Below are 20,194 nucleotides of genomic sequence, written 5' to 3' on the forward strand. Positions count from 1 at the left end.
TTTTCTAGGCCTTATTTGTTCTAATTCAAGCTGAGAAAAGGGGAACATAGAGCAGTGTGTCCAATGAATGGTACCTGAAACCAGGAGCACAGAAAATGCCCAGATTGAACAAAGGAGTGCATGAAACCTATAGAGGGCCTGACACCAACAATATGCACATCAATTTCTTACCTGTAACCCAATATTCAGGTACAGGAAGCCAATAGAGCCCCTCTCACCCAGCTCATCCTGCTTCTCAGTCCCACCCATCTCCACAATACACAAGGATTCAGGCTGGGCTGGGAGAGCCTGCATGCTCAGAGGTTGCAAACAGTCCTAAAGGGGAAAGAGAAAAGAATAAAACACGGGAAGTGACCAATTCTGGGGAAAAAACCTACCCAGGGAAATCAAATTCTAGGAGTGAAGAACAGTTTTCTGTGCACAGGGAAAACCTGAGGAGTTCAAAATGGGTATTGGGTTACTAGTCAAATCAAACTTACAATAAGCTCGGTAGATCATGCTTCCCTCTTTTTGTCAAAGTGGAGAGCAGGATAAAAGTACATAAGCAAACGGCACCTCCACTAAAACTCATCTAAGGCCCTGGAGCCAGTCCAAGTCCTTTCCTGTAAAAACAGTCTTGGGATTTTTTTTTTTTAAACTACAAAAGAGAGTCAAGGCTTAAGCCAAGGAAGTATTTAGTCTCCAATCAGCATCTTTAAAGCACTGCAGAAGACTCCTGAAACGTGCTGCTACGATATCCAAATGCAGCAGGTGTAGATTTCAGGGTCCAGCCCAGCTGATCTCAGAGACAGACCAAGAGTGTGCCAGGTGCTCAGGTTCCAACTGGAAGACCCTTGAAATGGAGGGTGACACTCACTGAAGGGTCCAGGGAGATGATTCTGACAGTGTTGTCCACTAGCCCCACAGCCAGGAAGCGAGACCGCTGCTCTCCAGGAGGCACGTTGGCCAGACTCATGCATACCACATCTGCTGACATCTCCTTCCGCTCTGTGTACTCATTCAGCTGGCCTGACTGCAGGAGAGAAAACAAGAGAGGTTACAAACCACGCCAACTCTCCCCCAAACCCTGGGGCGGGGAAGGAACGGAGACTGTTAAGTTACTTTTTGCTTCCTCTCACTCCCCTTACTATAATCAATGACCAAGAATTTCTCTACTTGAGGAGCCAAAACTGAACTTTACAGGCTAACAGCAAGCAAAATTACTGAGAAGAGAATCAAAAGACCTTGGCCAAGTACAATGCACCACATATGTTCTAAGCCAACCTAGCTGTCAGGAAATGGGAATATATAAAACTATTTATGTGTTCATGAGAGTACTTTGAGTAAAAGAAAATTCAAATATGGAAGTTAAGGACAAAGTAATCTCAGCATGGGTAGAGCTAGACTATGTAAGTTGGCCACACCCACAGACTTCCGAAGAACATGATAATTAGGTATACTTAATATCCCTCCATACAGAAAAGCAAAAAAAAAAATTTCTGAAATGGATTCAGATTTTAGAAATTAAACCTATGGCAAATACTTGGTGGAAAAGTAGAGTGTGAAGGGCAGAAGCAGCTCCAGTTGGAACTGACATGAACTTACCGACCCCCTACTCCCCTGTAAAGGGCCAAACTGGCTTATGACACTTACCCTCCCCAATTCTCTTTCTTGTGAATATATTCTCGCTACCTGGACTACAATCAGGTCCACCTCTACCTCTGGACCCTACAGTAAGTCCCACAGTGAATGATAAAATAACATACGGGATCCATCTCAAAATAGACCAGCTCTCCTCCTGTCAGAGCAATCACCACTTGTCGCTGGTTCACTGCACACCTTCACAATTGTTTTCTTTCCGGGGGTCTTCCACTCATTGACTCTCTTGTCTGCTCGTATGTGCCGAATGCCATCAGGATACACCTGGAATAACACAAGGAAACCTAACTTTAGCAATCAGACTCATCACTCACCACTGATCCCCACACCTATCAATCTGTCTTGTCAGATCTGCAGCCACTGCATTTGAAGCACCAGTCGTGTCGATGACAAAAGTTAATAGGCCCCAGGCAAAGTCAACTTAAAGAAAAGTTCATGACTTGCAACATCCACTTCAAAGAAGTTCAAAGCTTATTAACATCAACATAGCAGCCTACACCACAAAAAGAAGAAAGAAAGAATAAAGTCGGGTAAGCAGGTATAAGCGACTCTGCGAATCCTCACCTGCACCAAGGCGTCATCTCCTAACAAGGAGCAGGACAAGGTTGGGTGGTGCCCAGGAACCCAGAGTCAGTCACTTCTTCCACAGTCCTCTCCAATAGACAACACAAGTGTGGCATTCACGAAAGACACAATGATGTAGGCATCAAACTCATCTGTAAGAGGAAAGAGAAGGAGTAGGTTAGCTAAGAACTCATCAGTTACAAAGCCAAATGAGAAACACTACGTTTTCTCTTAAAGAAACCTTCCAAGATATGTGTAGTCATCTCACATAGTCACGTGAGAAACAGCACAGGATGATCCGAGAAGATAACTGAGGGTCCTAAGAGCCTACAGATACACTTTGCTTCCTTAAATGCCTAAATACATTGAGTAGATATGCCCACCTCTAATAACTGAAAATGAGTTATTTTCTTGAGACATTTGCTGAAAAATGCAAAAAGACAAAGCAAGGGAATCAGAGGCATGAGAAAATTTTGAAAGACATTTATATACAGAGGGTGCCAAAAACATGTATACATATTTTGAGAAAGAAAAAAATTATTATAATTTTAATACTCAATATATACCGATAACAAAAGATGAATACAAGTCATGTTTGACTTCTGCAATTACAAGACGGTGCTCAAAGTGGTTACCATCAGCATCCAGCACTTCTGATTATGGCAAACTGTTGAGCAACGCTGACCAAAGTGCCCACTTGTATACATTTCTTTGGCAGCCCCGGCATATACTGAAGCTAAACTTACTTGTCCTGGATGCCAATTACAGGCTATTGTTAAAAGATATTCCTTATAACTAGGGAAGGTCCCCAGCTTCTTCCGAATAAAGCTTATGTGGGAACACAAGACCTAATGAATAAAACAGATTACTTAAGCATCCATGAGACTAAGTCACTCTAAGGTTAGAAACTGAAAATCCTAGAATGTCCCAATAGGAACGACTGAAGAACACTAGATAACCAGGAAGTGGGGGAGGGCGGACTGTTTATATTGTCAGTCCTTGACCTTTCCCGTTTTTTCATTATTTAAAACTACAACTGTTCAGTGATCATAAGCAATCGTATCAGGATTTGGTTTTCGTTTAATGAAATGTAGTTGGATAAACAAATACTAAGGAGTTTCTCAAGGTCAGAGGACTTGAAATATACAGGCCACCTCAAAAGTTTCTCCGGTTCTCAGGCAGCTCCCACAGTTACACTCCACCCCACAACATAAAAGAGCTCTCTGCGTGTATCCCACATCCTGCAATGTTAGGCAGAAAGCTTGATATATGCTGAATAAAAGCATGTTTTTTTAAAGAGTTGAGATATTCCTACTTTGCATTTGAATTGTCGCTATCAATTCCCCCCTCTGTCCTTCTCACACAGAAATCAGGTAACCGAGGGACAGAATGACAGGTGGACAAGGCACTAAGTTGGAAGTGGCTACCTCACTCTTAGGTGAAGCAGCTGTAGAATCCTGTGTGTCTGAGCCTTTGTCAGAGATCAGTGTCATAAGGCTGATCCCCACAAGCCATAATCAAGGACAGTTTCAGTTTTGAATGTTCCAAAGGTGGTTCAGCTGAATGAAGATTACCGGATTAGTTCCGGAGAATCAGTGTTCTTCATAACAAAAAGGGGAGGAAAACCCCAGTGAAGATGTATTGTTGCTGTGGTCTACCGTAGTAGTGTTGTGACCCATTAGCAGGACATAAAATCAATTTGCTTGCAATCAGCATTTTTAAACAGAAATGTAAGGAAATAAATGTGATGTATGAAACTGCTTCACACACAAAGGTAAGTACTGTTTTGCAAAACTTTGTTTCAATTACCAACAGGTGTGTGTACTGACCGGGTAGCTGAAAGGTAAAGGTCAAAGATCTTCCCCAATGGTATAATCTAATAGCTACACCAGGAATCCAGAGTAAGGGTTCAATTTCCAAATCATAAGGAGTAACCCTAGATAAGCATATAGTTGGTTTCAGATTATTTTAAACAGTCAACCATGTATCAAATGCTTTGGTGATACCTTATAAAATGGATTTATAAGATCACATTGCTCACATTCATAAAATATGAGTAAGGACATAGTTGTCCCTGAAATGGTTTTTTTTTTTTAAATTAAATCTATTGGGGTGACATTGGTTAATAAAATTATAAGGTTTCAACTGTACAATTCTATAATACATCATCCATATATTGCTGAAATGGGTATCTTAATAGCATACAACAAAACCAGTCAGTCTGTACACGACACCAAACTCAGAAGCTTTAGGCCAGCTCTCTGTTTTTGAACTGGAAAATTCCTGGTATGTAAAAACAAACAGGAATTATTTAATTTTAGCATTACATGAATATTGTGTCTTTTCCCACGTTCTCATTACTGAAACCTAATACCTTAAAAAGCTGTGCCAGAGCAAATTAAAGCCAAACAACGAAGGGCTCTAACTGGCCAGGACTTCCGATTCTTCCTTCAGTCAGGAGGAAAAGGGCGCTTCCAGAAGAGATCATATAACTCTTAACTTACATGCAAGAGAGAGAATGGGGGGAGGGAGGAAGGAGAGCTTCCTGGGTTCTTCTCTTCCACTCCCCCAGACTGCTTATTAGATAAAAATAGAGTGCTCAGTGGACTTAAATAGGGCGATTCAACATTTGCTGGGCAACTGAACAAGCAGTAGAGCAATGACTGTACCTGAAAAGCAGCTTAACATCACAGATTTCCTCAAAATATCCATTACCTTATGAGTACTAAGCACACTGTAACTTCCACCCTTTCCAATTTTATATCAAGGAGAACCTGCCGCAGATGAGTTGTTCTTGTGTCTTAAGGTTATAGGTTAAAAAGTTGGCTTTCAGAACAAAACCAAGCTTCAGTCCAGGTAAATGGCTACGAACAGTACCTATGTTGCCCTTTCCCAGGGGTTAAGTTTCATATAAAAGGACACTAATTCATACTTCAGTGAAGAATTTATTAGGGTACCAGAGTGCATTTTTGTCTCAGTTAATAGGACTTCTGTCTGAGCACTGCTGAAGCACCGCAGAGGGATGCTGTATTCTTTTCTCTACCTTGGTATCTGAGGCTCAACAAGCAGCCCACTCCCACGGATAAAGTAAGTGATCATCCAGATGGGTTAAGCCCCCACTATCTCATTCTCATTTTATAGTCAAAACACTCAGTGCTTGTCTTGACTCAGATTACACTCAAAAGGCGGGGAGGGGCTTTCCTCCAGGGCCTGAATCTTTGAATAAGTACACCTGGAACGTACAACTCCAGGGAGAATATGAAGCTAAGGTTTTGTAGCTACAGGTTCTTTCAGCTTAGCAAAAAACAAATCAGTCATATTTTCCACATTCTGTGGGAGAAAATAAGACAAGCTGATTCCTGCCCCAGACCTTTTAATATACAGGCAGGTGGGCGTGCATCATTATGCACGTTAACATTCAACTACAAAGTACCCCTGATGCCCTCAGGGCAGCCTCAACATTTTGCGTAAGTCCCTCTCCCTGGGTACACTCTGAGACCCCATGGTAGACCCTAGCAGTAGGTACACACCTGTTGTGATCAGCACCTTCACCAGCCACCTGTGGAAGAGAAAAAAAGGCTTGGTATTGGTAGTGTGCATCACCACGTACCAGCCACGGTTAGTCATTGCCTGGAAGACTGCAGCATGTGTGGGTATGTGCGATGTTCACGCAATAGTAATATGGAGTATCCGGAAAGAGAATGAACAGAAAGAATCTAACCTGTTTCGTGGGTGATAGCCCAAATTATGGTTCCTAGAGGGTAAATTTTATCGACATGTAGTCTTTTCCTTGATTTGGTATTTAGAGGAGAAAACTTTTCAGCTACAAGTTCCATTACGCACCATTACTGCTTATCACTAACTTATCACACTGCCCAAAAGGCCTCCCGTGATTCTCAAACATATGCCCATTCCCTCTCCTCTAACTCCCTGCTTGACAACATGCTGTGCCTTTCATCACATCAGAACACACAATAATTTGGTATACTTGTCATCTTTAGATGGAAACTGCTCTGAGGTTACTGAGCACATGGTGGGTGCTCGAAAGACTTGCAGGATGAGAGTACAGAACTTATCCTAACAAACCAGCAAGAACCACAGACTCCCACCGCAGGGTTAGTCAGATGAGCACTGGGATTCAAGAGACAGAGATTTCAATCGCCATTACCTTGGTGAGCTATCTTGGGAGCCCACCTGTGATTTCCTGCCTTCATCATAAAAATGAGGGTAACGTTTTTGTAAATCCATTTTAAAACAAAGTTTAAGAAGTAAAACAAACAAGGTGGGGCACACTAGGTTTCCTCTCTAGGGATCTAATTCAAACAGTCGAGGCAATGTTTTCAAGAGCCATAATGTGAAACAGCAACCAAGCTAACGATGACCATCGACACCGACCAGCGTAGTTATCACTACATTACACACAATGGGGAAATCTTTCAAAACCAATGATTTGATAATTATCTTCTCAGCTAAAACAAACCTACTAATTTTCTATTCACTTTTTTCTTTCTTCTCAACTCAGACTCGACTCCCATGCCTACGTGAAACAAAATCCACCAAATGTGTATCGTAACAGAAAGAGGTTTTCCTCCTACCCATTTCCCAGCTCCCTTAAATTTGTTCCACACAACCACAACATCTAAATACCAGGAAGAAGTCCAGCTGTTTTCTTAGAAAAGCTCTGTATGCTGGCCAGGGTGATCTTACTCACCAGTCCTACATTCCTGAGGGAACAAGAGGAAAATGAGGTCCAGGAATAGAAATGGCCTACACCCAAAAGCAAATCAAAGGGTAAATGAGAATTGAGTTTTATTCTAAAGGACTGAAATTCAATTGTCACAAGACTTTCCTACTGTTGTGCTACTTGCATTTTCATACAGCTTTCAAAATTTTAGAATGAGGTGATCGTTTTTATCCAGGAGCTCAGACTCCCTCTTTCTTCCACCCTTTCTTTTCCACTCACTCTAAAATTCCAGTTCCATTCTATCAATACCTGCTTTCCTTAAGCACAACTACACCTGCTCAAGCAGGACTAATTAACAAGCATTACCAACTCTTACTACCTAGAGTAACATGGTCAATTTCACTGTAGTTTCAGCACAGGAGAGAACGTGGTTGAAGAAAAACAAAGCAAAAACTTTCCCTCACACCGTATCTTGTACACAGATGGAACCAGTGTCTTAAAAGGTGAATATAGTCAGAGAATACCACACGACAGCTCCATGGTATCAAAGTGTGTATGTACTGAATATTAACAGCCACCCTCTATACCCCTTACCCATGTGTACCAAAAGTAGTAAGTGAAGGCATCCTAACTGGAAGAGTCTCAAAAACATGTTATCAGGCCAGTAAAAAGTTTCTAGTATATGGTGCTAGATAAAGCGATATAGAAACATTATGAATGCAGCCTTTTAAGCCTTCTATTGTCAATAGCACCCAGACCCTCATTTTGACTGTTAGGAAAGGGCTGCTTACCTTCAATGTGCCGGCGCACTGTCCAGACAGCATTGGGGTTACCGGGTAGTTCAGAGACAGCCATTTCCGATACCTGACAGAAGAGGAGATAAACCACAGATCCAGTGAGCATGAACTCAGCTCCCTGCTTACAACTACAGTAGATAAGGCCCAAAGGCAGTGCTCACATTGTACGCTGGATTAAAAGAATGTAACCGTCTAGTCAAGATCATAAAAAATCAAAATGGCTGGTGGTACTCGCAACACTCCTGAAAGATTTTAGTAAAAAATGATGAAACACCTGAGAAGGTAGTTGTTGCAGCCAAAATCGTTTTCTTTAGGTATGGCAAGTCTGCACTCTTCCTCAAAAACAAGAGCATGTGAAAATGAATCTGGCCATCTGAGTTAGCATTCCATTTCTTTCCCTAGCTCCCACAAAGCCAAATCCCATCTCTCTTCTTGAACCAATTCAATTGCCATATTTAGGAAACATCTTCCCTTATCCTCTTGGCTAGCAGTTCTCTCTCCCACCTACAAGCTCTCACAAAAACCACAATCACCACCTTAGAACACTTTTTCTAAAAGTGATTGGAGGAATTGTCCTTCTTATTAAATTTTTATGCTCCTTGAGATCAGAGTCAAGAATCCTATGAATGTCCCACAGGTCCTCAAACAGAGTAAATGATTATCTAAGATGAACTCAAATGGTCTAGAAAGAGAAACTGGGTGTGGGTTATACATGAACTCTACGTACTATCCTTGCAATTTTCTATAAATCAAAAACCATTCTAAATTAAAAATTTTATTAAATATATTTTTTAAGATTTATTGGGGAAGGGGAACAGGACTTTATTGGGGAACAGTGTGTACTTCCAGGACTTTTTTCCAAGTCAAGTTGTTGTCCTTTCGATCTTAGTTGTGGTGGGTGCCGTTCAGCTTCAAGTTGTTGTCTTTTCAGTCTTAGTTGTGGAGGGCGCAGCTCAGCTCCAGGTCCAGTTGCCGTTGCTAGTTGCAGGGGGCACAGCCCACCATCCCTTGTGGGAGTCAAACCAGCAACTTTGTGGTTGAGAGGACGTGCTCCAACCAAGCCATCAGGGAGCTCAGCAGCAGCTCAGCTCAAGGTGCCGTGTTCAAACTTAGTTGCAGGGGGCGGAGCCCACCATCCCTTGCGGGACTCGAGGTGTTGAACTGGCAACCTTGTGGTTGAGAGCCCACTGACCTATACGGGAATCGAACCAGCAGCCTTCGGAGTTGGAGCATGGAGCTCCAACTGTCTGAGCCACCGGGCTGGCCCCTATTAAACATTTTTTAAATGACCTAGAGACAATAAATTAGCTAAATATGTTGTATGGTGTAACTATTTTGTAGGAACTCAAGTATATTCATGAATTGCATTATCCTTTTCTTAGTTTACTAATAGCAGAAATACCTGATCATGGTACAGGAAAATCCTGGGAAACATCATCAATAAAATGTAAATGTCAGGTATGCTATACACTCTACCAAACGTAGTATCTGACAATGACCCTGTTCAGCTGAGACCATAATCTAGCTAGACAACAAGGTTCAAAAACACATACAGGAACAAAGCAATGTTCAACAATTTAAAAAATGTTTTTATATATAACAAAGATTTTTTTTGTTGAATTAGAAAAAAGTGGTAGGGGCAGGGGACTCAAAAACAATTCTTAATTGGATCCTTTATTTCTTAAACTGTACACAAATTTTTCTGTTAATCCATATATGCATTTTAGGAGGCTTGCTAGCTTTTATGAGATGCTTCATAGAATTCAATGAATAGTAAGCAACTAATCGAGAAATACTGGTCTAAACTGGGTTTGGGTCATTCAAAATTTGGTGAATTGATGAATATTTTTGACAGTCAAAAATTTGTCAAATTCCTGGAATAGCAATATTAACAGTTATACTTATTGAATAGCTATTGTGTGCCAGATCTTGAGCTAAGTGCTTCACGTACATTGTTATTATCTAATTCACACAACAATCCTTTCAGGCAGGTGTCATTATTAAGCCCATTTTACAGAAGAAGAAACAAAAACTCATAATAACTATTAAGTGGTAGAGCCAGATTTCAAAACCAAGATCATCTTGGCTATGTTCCAATAAAAACCTACAAAAACAGGCAATGGGTCTCTGAGTGTCTACAGTTTGCCAACCCCAAGCTTCGAAAGCAAATTATCATAAAGATTTATTTTACTACTAACAAAATCAAGTCCAGGATATTTGCTAAAAGGCATCAACACTAGAACCAACATGATAAGATGTGAGATTTGAGAAGATAATTTTGAGTGTCCACATCACCTAAAAGGTCCAACAATAAAGGATTCATTAAATTCTGATCTATCCACTTTGGTGCAAAAGTACACAGACATTAAAAAAGCCGGATGGCTCAGTTGGTTAAGAGCGCAAACTCTTAACAACCAGGCTGCCGGTTTCATTCCCACATGGGATGGTGGGCTGTGCTCCCTGCAACTAAGATTGAAAACGGTGACTGGAGTTAGAGCTGAGCTGCGCCCTCCACAGCTAGATTGAAGGACTTGGAGCTGATGGGCCCTAGAACGACACACTGTCCCCCAATATTCCCCAGTGGGGGGAAAAATGTGACTTAAGAACATATAGTAATAACTTTAATAAGATATAAAAATATACATTATTAATAACAATATTAACATAGTTAAATATGTTAAGTATCTGAAAAGTTTGAATAAAGACCAAGACTAGAAGGAAACAGAGTTAAATCTTCCATGCAGATTTCTAAACTTCCACGTTATGGTTAGCAAGCCTGGAACTAGTAGAGATGTTTTTCCCCCTTTTATCTCCATCTGCCAATTTTTTAAAGTGTCTATCGTGCTAACATGTTAAGAAATAGGAAATTTCAACTAGATTGAAAAACGACGACTTGACATCCTGGAAAAACACAGTTCCCTAATATTCCCCAATTAAAAAAAAAAGTTTAAATATCGTTAAAAAGAAAAAAAGAAATAGGAAATTTAAACTCTAAACTTTATGGAAATAGGGGAGGAAGAAAACATTTTTTCATTTCACAGAAACATTAAATTTAGCTTAGATCTCATCAGAGTAAAGCCATAGGTTGCTTTATCAATGCTTCCCTCCAGATGATCTAGAAATTCCAATCTTACCTCAAGTCCATGCCTTAAGACTCTCAAAGATGACCGGGGTCCCCTACCACAGGCCACATACAACTGTGGGGTGTCTTCATTTGCCAGATCAGCTATCTGCAAAGAAAAAAATGCTTATTTGTGCTGTTTTCACAATGATCCCTGATTATTGTCAGGGAACAAACTATCCTTTTTTTTTTTTAATTAAACTTATATATTGGCTATATGTTTCCTGGGGGAAATGAAGGAAAATGCCCAAATGTTCCAAAAAGCAAACCATTTAGAAGATGGGTTTTACCAACCAACAAAAGGCTTGTATCAGTTAAGTTAGCAAAGGATTTTTTAGTTAGTGAAATGAAATTATAACCTCCAACTGAAAATTTAGCATTTCCTTCCAAATAAAATTATAAACTATAATCTTATCAGTAGTATCTGTGACTTTGTCACCAATTAAAGTCACTTATTCATACAACATTAAAGTTTATAGATACCACCAATTTTCATTTCCATCATCATTACTTTAAAAATCGTCTTTATTAGGTGTGCTGTTTAGACTGCACAGGACCACATCTTCTACCCTCACATGCTGCTATGATGTAGCTGACTGACTAATGGGTAACTCTGGCACCTGCTGGTTCAGCCACCAAATGGGGAAGCCATGTGTTCTCATATTGGAATCCCAGACATCCAGCTGCTGGTTTCTAGTACAAGTATTTGTTCATCAATATGTGAAAAGAGGTCAGTCATTTATACTGAAGTTCTGTCAAACTGGACAGTTCAAATGAAAACTCGTGACTGTAAGGCAGTATACCCTATTTTAACATGGATAAGCATGAGGGTTTTGAGTGTATACAGCCTCCACACTACTCTCTTTCAAAAAAAAAATTAGCTCACTTATTTTAAATGTTCCATCTTATTTAAAGTCTTAATAAAGCACAGATTACTTTTTCCCAACTTAAAAAGTATTTTGCGATCTTGGCTATCATGTTTATTACTATGTGCATTTAAAAAGTTATTCGGAGAGCAGATCCAGATGCCTCACCAGGTTAGTCAAGAGATCTGCCTCAAAAAATGCTTACAGCCCTGCCACCGATACCCAACTTCTTCTAATTTTATTCTTGATTTACAAACTATTTAAACAATTATTTCCTCAAATTACAACGAAAAGGGAAGAAAACTCAAATTAGGAAATAATACTTATTTTCTATTGCCCTAAGAACTAACCCTTTCTCAAAAAGCAATAACAGAAGCAGTTAACTTCAGAACGATTCATTTTACCAGGAAGAGTGCCTGAATGCTGTTTCCCCAGCACAGTGAGCAAACCTCTCTCCCACTTGAGGTGTGATCAACTAGACAGGGTAGGTGATCCCTAATGGTCATCCAAACCCCAGCAATCCTCGACAAAGAGGCATCGTAAAATTCCTGCTGCCAGTAGTAGGGGGTGCAATCCCCATCTCAGGCCACTTCGGGCTTCTCCCTGAAGATGTCATTAAAAACGTTCCTGTTACTGACTGATCCCAGTGTCTCTGGAGAATTTTAAGGAGAAAATGAGTGTTAAAATGAGATAAGCATAGGTATTCATAGACTGGTAAGTGATAAAACGTCAATTTCAGAATAATGTGAAGTATATGAACCATTCACATGAAAAAGAAAAATATAACACATCTATTTGTGGTGTGGCGTGGTGTGGTGGGTGGGTGTGTGTGTGTGTGCTTACAGATGCAGAGAAAATGCCTGGAAGCAATCATAACAAGCTGTTAATAGCAGCAGCCTCAGTGAGGTGGGGGGTTAAAAAGATTGGGGTAAGAGTTTTACTTTTAACTTTTTCTATGTTTTGAATTTTTACATTGAACAGAAGTTTTATAATTTAAAAAAGATTTATGTAATGGTATTTAATTCCCCAACTTCTACCTGTTTCACCTTTACAATTCTGAGGATTTCAGAGATGCTGACAAACCTGACTCTTAGACCAGACCTTAATTTAACGGAGTTAAGACTTTAAACTCATTCAGATTCAAAAACACTGACACTGCTCACTGGAGAGGTGAATGGAAAGACCCACACCTGGCAAAACAAAATGGGAGAGAGGCTGTCCAACTCGTCAACCAGCACAAGGTTTTTGAGTGGTCTGGGCTGAAAGAAGAAGGTGTCTCCCTCTTCCAGAGGCATGGCAGATGAAAACTCAGGTTCTTCATCATCATCTCCTAGGTGTGCAATCTGATACAAATAACTGGAGAGAAGCAAAAAGACTTTAGTTAAAAACATTGTCTGAAGATGTTTGACATCAACATTAATGCTCCTAAAGCACTTTATAAATATTTAATCAAAATTATAACATATTGAATCAATGCATTGAATCCAAAATCTCTGCTTATCTGAGAGGAGTTTTCTCTTTTTTAAGAATAGAAAAGGGATGAAAAAATTAAGACTACTGAATTTAAACTGGTACAAAGAAAGAAACTTAGCATCAGTGGTTAAAAGCCCCGGGCTCCCATTACACTGCTTGGGTTTGAATCTCAGCTCTGCCCTTTAATTCGCCACGTAACCTTAAGCTTATTAGTCTCTCCGTGCTTAGTGTACCAATTCAAAGGCACACCATAAAAGAGGGAAAGCGATTTGAGAGATAATCTGTAACAACATACCATCAAAAACCGAGTGTGCAATGAGCTTTAAGGAGCAGCTCAATTAAAACAAAACACCAATCTTTATTCTTTAAGTAATATACCAGACCTTCAATACAAAGCACTACGAATAACATCCAGTGTAGCTTTTTAGAAGCAGAATAACTACGTGTGTATCAGTGTCTGCAATACTCGTACATAAGGTACTCAGTAAATGTTAGCCAAATAAACCTCAGCATTTAACACTTTTGGTAAACATATCAGACTCTACACTAAATTATGAAAAAAGTAAATAAGATTATTATCCTTGAATGACTTACAAAAGTATTAAGACAGGATACAAGATAGCTACATGCAGATGATAAAGACCACCTGTCAGACACCTTCAGTGTCTTCTAACTGAAGGATTTTAGGGCTCACTATCTCCATCGTAGGAAAGGGTGCTTTGACTGAATCTCAGTAAAACAGTTCCTAAGACTACAGTGTTGTGCTTAAGAGCAGGGACTTTGGAACCATGTTGTCCGAGTTAGAGTTAACTGTGTGAATCAAATTTCTTAAATTATCTGTGATCTAGTTCCCTAAACTGTAAATGGGATCATGGCACTGTTTCATAGGGAACATTATGCATTAATATTTGTAAAGTGCTTGCAACAGTGCTTGGAACTTACCAAATGCTAAATTAGTGTCTGACTGATAATCACCACTCTTAGGTCTTCCAAACCTCAGCTGCAGCATCAATGAATAATTTATCGTAAGAACAAACCCACCTCACTCTGACAGCAACCTGCCTGTAGACTGTAGACTTTCTAGTCTCTGCCCTAAAAACTTCTATCCTGGGGGAGGTTGCTGGAGCCACAGGATATACAGCGGAGTTCATGCCGCCAGGGGTAACTTTCAACCCAGGAGGGAGGAACCGGCACTATTAACCTTCAGAGAGGCAATTCTGAGATGCACACTCCGCTTGCTTGCTTCAAGCTCACAGCTCTTCATGGAGTGAGTTCCCATTGCCCACAGCAGGAGCCTCAACACACCCTTATACTGGCTTTCCTTTTACTTTTTTCTCTTTAGATTTGTAAAAGCAAAGTGTTTATGGGACATCTGTTTAATGCTAAGTAGTTCAATAAACATTTATTCAATAAAATGTCCAGCAAAAAGCTCAGGACATCACTTCTAAAGGTATGCAGCCACCCATAGGTATAGATCAAAGCCACTGAAGTAAAAGAAAATAACCGAGAAAGAATGTAAAACAGAAAGGAAGGCAAACCTTTTGTTTTGAAGAAACTGAAACATTCTTCTGAAAAGCTCTGTGGCCTTGAAGCCACATCTCCCTCCTGCAATTATTACAGTAAACAGGGTAAACTAGGGTAATAAAAGGATTACTCACTGGTTTCCGAATTCTGATGCTACAAAAAGGAAGCCTGTTTTAAGCACACACATGGCAGCAGCAACAGGCACAGTATCAAAATACTTGAGCCGGATCTCAGTAACCTGGAGTGAAAAGAAAAAAAGAGTCTAGTATGTAGCCAGGTGAAGGTAGGCCATAGAAGGGAGGCCAGTGTTAGAAGAGAGCATAAGCAGAGTAGCAAATACTGTACTAATCTTTCCCCCAGCCCCAACCACGGTCTGCTTACCATATCTTCATCTGTCTCCAAAGTGATCTTGAAGATATCGCCCTGCTCAGTTTGGGCCAAAAAAAAGAACATCGATTTGGTCTTATGGGTGGCAGAGCAGACAAAAATCATTCCTCTTTCAGGGTCATCCAGGTCATTCTAGCAAAATCAAATATACAACCAGCATGTTAGAAATGAGTACTGATGTTGGTATTCAGCACACAAAGGGATTATACAGGTTCTCCAAGGCCTAGAGGCGCCTGGAGCATCCCTATACAAGCTCCGACACAGAGCAGCCTGCAAGCCGTGGCCGTAAAATAATACCTAAAAATTCTTCTCTGCTATAAACACACAGCAAAGCCAAGGTACAAAAAAAATAGCCACAATTCCACTCTATAGCTTAATCAGGTCAATAAGGCAAGAACTATCTCCAGAGAAAAATGTCAGAAGAGACATGAACTTTAAAGAAGCATCATTTCAGACTGTGAACAAAACTCTTGTGTCCACAATATCACCCCCAACAGCCCTGTTATACATCAACTTCCTTGATTTCTAAGAGGCGTCCCCTTGGCTATGATTCTAGATGTTTTTGTTTTTTTAAATACGCAAGCAGGGTTTATTAGTGATACATTCTCAGGGAAGAGAATGGGCCTAGCTGAGGTGGGGGAGAAGGACAGAGGGGAGAGAAATAGAGGGGAAGAGAGCAAGGGCCAGAGAACATGAGGGCCAGAGAGCGTGAGGGCCAGAGAGAGGGGTGGATTTTTTTTTTCAACGTTTCCAACATTTTGTATTACTCTCACTGAATAAGCTGTTCAAAGGCAAAACACATTTTATACTTCTTTGTATCCCAAAAGCCAAATACAGTGCCTGGCAGTTAGATGCTCAATAAATGTCTGACCAACCAAACTGAATTAATTCCCACCCCTTACCAAGTAAAATTTGACTTACTAAATTTCTTCTCAGGTTTTCTAAAATTGATGGACTCTTACTCAGATACTATGCAATACTATGTACTAGAGAAAGTAACTCCTAAAAGGTTTAATTTCAGGATCTATACATTAATATTAAAAACACAACTAATCCAGGGTTGAGATTACCGAAGCAGAGACGAAACAAGATTAGTTATGTGTTGATAAATACTGAAGATGGGTACACAGAAGTTCGTTATATTCTACTTTTGTATACGCTTAATAATTTCCAGAGTAGAGTGTTAAAATTAGAACAATAAAACATCATTTCCAACTACCAAAGTAGTTAAATGATTAAGGGCAAAACCAATGTGTGCAAAGATGTTAGGGGAAAGTATATTTACACAAGTAAATACCTCAAAACTCACCACTAGATTCCACACCAATCACCCAAAAAAAGGTATCTTGACAATGAAGAGAGCAGAGACACACCAACTTAACAAAGTGATCAATTTAGTATCACCAATTGTGAGACAAACCAACACTGTGTGCCCCAATGCAATCTTCTGGAAAATACACACACACATCACAACCTATGTAATAGTTCTATCAAAAATATTAACCTGGATATGATCACAAGGGAAAGATTACAGAACAAACTATAAGGAAATTAGCCCAGACTCTTAAAAATGTCAGTATCATAAAAGACCAAAAAACAAAAAAGTGAGAAGAAAATATTCTAATTAAAGGAGACTAAAGGTAGACATAGGAAACTTAGGGGACAATGAGAGAAAATGGAATATGAAATATACTTAAAACTGTATTACATAAAATGGTAAATTTCTTAGACATGATACTGGTAATGCAGTTATGTACAAAAATGTCTTCATTCTAAGGAGCCACATCTTAGAAGAGTCTTATACTAAAGTGTCATGATACCTGCAACTTATTTTCAAATGATTTAGCCTAAGTATGTATGTATGTATACACGTACACATGCACATATGCACAATCATAATCAAGAGGGAAATGCAGGAAACACAAACCGGCGAACCTAAGTGAAAGACATCCAGAAATTCATTGCCTTAATTCTTTCCAAATTTTCTGTATGTTGGAATGCAGGAAAACATGACAAACGGAAACACAATTTATTGCCCACAAATATGCCTGGCTTCTTCAAACAGAAATTTTCAGGAATTTCAAACTGATAACATCCATAGGTTCCTATGAAATGGAAGTTGTTAGTATTTAATTCCCTTTCTCAGAAAATGTTTTGCTTTTTACTAAAATATTTACCACCTTTATTAAAAATTACATTTACTATAAGAAACTAAAACTTGATAACATATAACTAAGATAACATATAAACTAAGAGACTACACTGTAATTACAAAAATTAAGTTCATTTCACAAATATCTCTTATGGCAAAAAAAGACCTTACCCGTCTCCTGGGAATTGGACAGCGGATATCTGGTTGGTCACCGAAGTTCTTGTAGGTGATATAGTTTTCAGAGCAGATCAGCACTCCACTTGGACCATCTGAACCTCCCGGAACTTCAAGAGAAAATAAATACAATGTAACTTTCAATTCCTTTTCTCCTTTAGCACAAACTAATAAAGGTACAATGTGCCTAAAACTGAGAAACATTCCAAGTGTTGCTTTTCCCTGTCATGCTAAACAAGGATGGAGCAGTTTGGGTGATAAAGTTTGTCCAGATATCTGATAATGCATCCAAATTTTTAGCTCCAAGTCCAGAACTCAGTTCTCAGCTTCAGACCTATAATCCAACCACCTAATCCAGTGGACACACACATGGATATTCCACTGGCACCTTCAAAACACTATGTGTTCTCAAACTCAAGCTCCTTTCCAAACTTATTCTGCCTCCTGTGTTCTATACCTTAGAGAATACCACCATCAACAAAAAGACCAAAGCAGAAACCTGGGTGTCACACTTCAATTCTCTCTACTCTCACAGCCCTGATTCTACCTCCTTAGCCGCTCTCGTGCTACCAATCTCTTGGTTTAGTGGAATAATTTCTTCACCAATCTCCTGCTTAGTCATAGTACCTTCATTCCATCAGCTAAAATGTAAGCAAGTACAGGCATACCTCATTTTATTGCGCTTTGCAGAAACCGGGTTTCCATCAAGGCAAGACATTCCACCAACAAAAAGATTACAACTTGCTGAAGGCTCAAATGACGGTTAGCATTTTTTAGCAATAAAGTATTTTTAAATCAAGGTATGTACATTATTTTTTTAAACATGCTATCGCACACATAATAGACTACTGTAAGTATAAACATAACTTTTACACGCACTGGGAAACAAATTCGTGTGACTCACTTTACTGTGACACTTGCTTTTACTATGGTGGTCTGGAACGAAACCACTGTATCTCCAAGGTATGCTTGTAATCTTCAGGTAATTATTTCCCTGCTTAGAATCCTTCAGTAGCTACTCCACCACTACCGCCATCCGAGCCCTTTGGCCCGAATGATCCAATCCCAATGAGCTTTCAGTTCTCTGAATAAATCATGTTCTTTCTTGCCCTTGCGCCTTTAGGTACGCTGTTCCCTTTATCCACAACATAAAACTCCTCCTCCTCCCTCACTGTACCTAACTGTACCTACCCAACTCCTCTAACTAGTCCTCGGGTCTCAGTTTAAAGAGCACTTCTCCAAAAAGCTTTCTCTAACATATTCCCTTCATTTCCCTGGGTTAGAGATTACTTCTCTACACTGTCATGGAACTTAGCACACTTTTTCTGCTATTTTTACATAATCACCAAGAGACTCAATATTGCATAAAAGGAGACAACGCATCTTATTTTTCACAACTTCAGTCCCAGGATCCAGTAGACTGACTTTGAACACATTGATGGTAAAGACTCACTAAACACATGTTAAAAAAATAAAGCCCTCACAAATGAAATGTATGGGAATGTTACAGCAAGTAATGAAATGTATTCTCTATTTCCAAAGGTTCTTCCACTTGATAGTCTCTTCCTAAGATTTAATGCTCAAAGACGTGCTGTCTTGTGTAATTCTCCAAAATCCTCCACCAACAGACATATTTCATTTTAGACGTCAATCCAAGCACAAGTGACTCAGGGCAGAAAGGACTGAATGAATCACTGCCTCCCCAAAGCCTGCTGAAATTTAGATGATCACATAGTTGTCCTCCTTTGGTCTTTTCATTTAATGAATTAAACTGATACTGATTTTCTAATGGTGAACATCTTTGAGTGTCTACAAAAATCTTACTTTGCTATGATACATTTAAAACGGTTGAATTTGACTTGCTAAACTTTTAGACTTTTGCACCTATAATCTTAACTGACCTGTAAGTTTTTCTTGTGACTGTCCTGATTTTTAAAAATCACTACTGTCCTCCCCCAGTTTTGGCACTGAAGTTACATTAGGTTCATAATGTGATACAGTAGTTTTAATTTTTTCTAGGTTCTAGAAACTTACAGTGCCTGAAAATTCTAGACCTTAACTCTTTTGGGTAAAAGATTTTTGACTACTGTTGCAACTTATTTAATGGATATTGGTCTATTTGGGTTCTTAATTTGTTCTTGGATCAGTTTGGTAAGTTTTCCAAATTCGTCTAAGTTTTCAAATTCATGGACACAGTTTTATCTTGTTGGGTTTGTCCATTTCATTTGCCTTTTCAAAGACTAGCTTCCAATTTTCTTAACAAGGAAAAGGTTGACTACAGTCAAAATAGCACACTGACCAACAGCAATCAATATTCCAAGCTGACTGCTCTTCTCATCCTTTCTTCCCTGACCCCACTAAAGGATAAGAGTTAACCACCACATGAATTTCTAACTTTGCCAAAACATAGACAAGACACTCAGTTTTACTACAAATAAATTAGCTTCCAAACCCTATTAAGTAAACCCTCCCAAGTATGGGCATAAGATGGACCATGCAAAATAGAACAGACTAGCTCTGACAGAAAAGTACCTGTGATGAGGAAGTTGCCATGTTCCTCCAAAGGTTCACTGTATTTTCGGACCACATGATTTAAACCAAGGTCTAACTCATAGAAAGTTAGTGTCTGCTGGGTATTAGCTGCTGCTTCCCCTGTGGGATCATTGTCCGCTTCCTACACAGGAGTACAACGGCACAAAGACTAATCAGTACCATAAAATCCAACTTTTAGAGCTGAAAAGGACATCAAGATTCTTCCATTTTACAGACAAGGAAGCAGAGGTCCATAGATGCCAAATGGTTTGCCAAAACATA

At 39.5% G+C, this 20,194-nt stretch overlaps 1 protein-coding gene and 1 non-coding gene across 2 annotated transcripts in view; both read right to left on the reverse strand.

Moving 5' to 3' along the window:
• The window catches only part of SF3B3 (splicing factor 3b subunit 3), a 39,189-nt gene that overhangs the window by 12,744 nt on the left and 6,251 nt on the right, over positions 1-20,194 (reverse strand). The window contains 14 exon segments of the mRNA XM_033127924.1: positions 172-315; positions 857-1,012; positions 1,746-1,817; positions 1,819-1,902; positions 2,203-2,249; positions 2,252-2,288; positions 2,290-2,354; positions 7,678-7,750; positions 10,818-10,913; positions 12,861-13,026; positions 14,802-14,905; positions 15,049-15,186; positions 17,378-17,490; positions 19,913-20,054. Coding sequence (XP_032983815.1) covers positions 172-315; positions 857-1,012; positions 1,746-1,817; positions 1,819-1,902; positions 2,203-2,249; positions 2,252-2,288; positions 2,290-2,354; positions 7,678-7,750; positions 10,818-10,913; positions 12,861-13,026; positions 14,802-14,905; positions 15,049-15,186; positions 17,378-17,490; positions 19,913-20,054 — 1,437 coding nt within the window.
• LOC117035687 (small nucleolar RNA SNORD111) lies at positions 15,424-15,512 on the reverse strand. The gene has a single exon (XR_004425256.1). It is a non-coding gene; the product is annotated as a small nucleolar RNA SNORD111 (small nucleolar RNA).

The sequence above is a fragment of the Rhinolophus ferrumequinum genome, chromosome 15, assembly GCF_004115265.2.
Source record: "Rhinolophus ferrumequinum isolate MPI-CBG mRhiFer1 chromosome 15, mRhiFer1_v1.p, whole genome shotgun sequence".
Classification (NCBI taxonomy): domain Eukaryota; kingdom Metazoa; phylum Chordata; class Mammalia; order Chiroptera; family Rhinolophidae; genus Rhinolophus; species Rhinolophus ferrumequinum.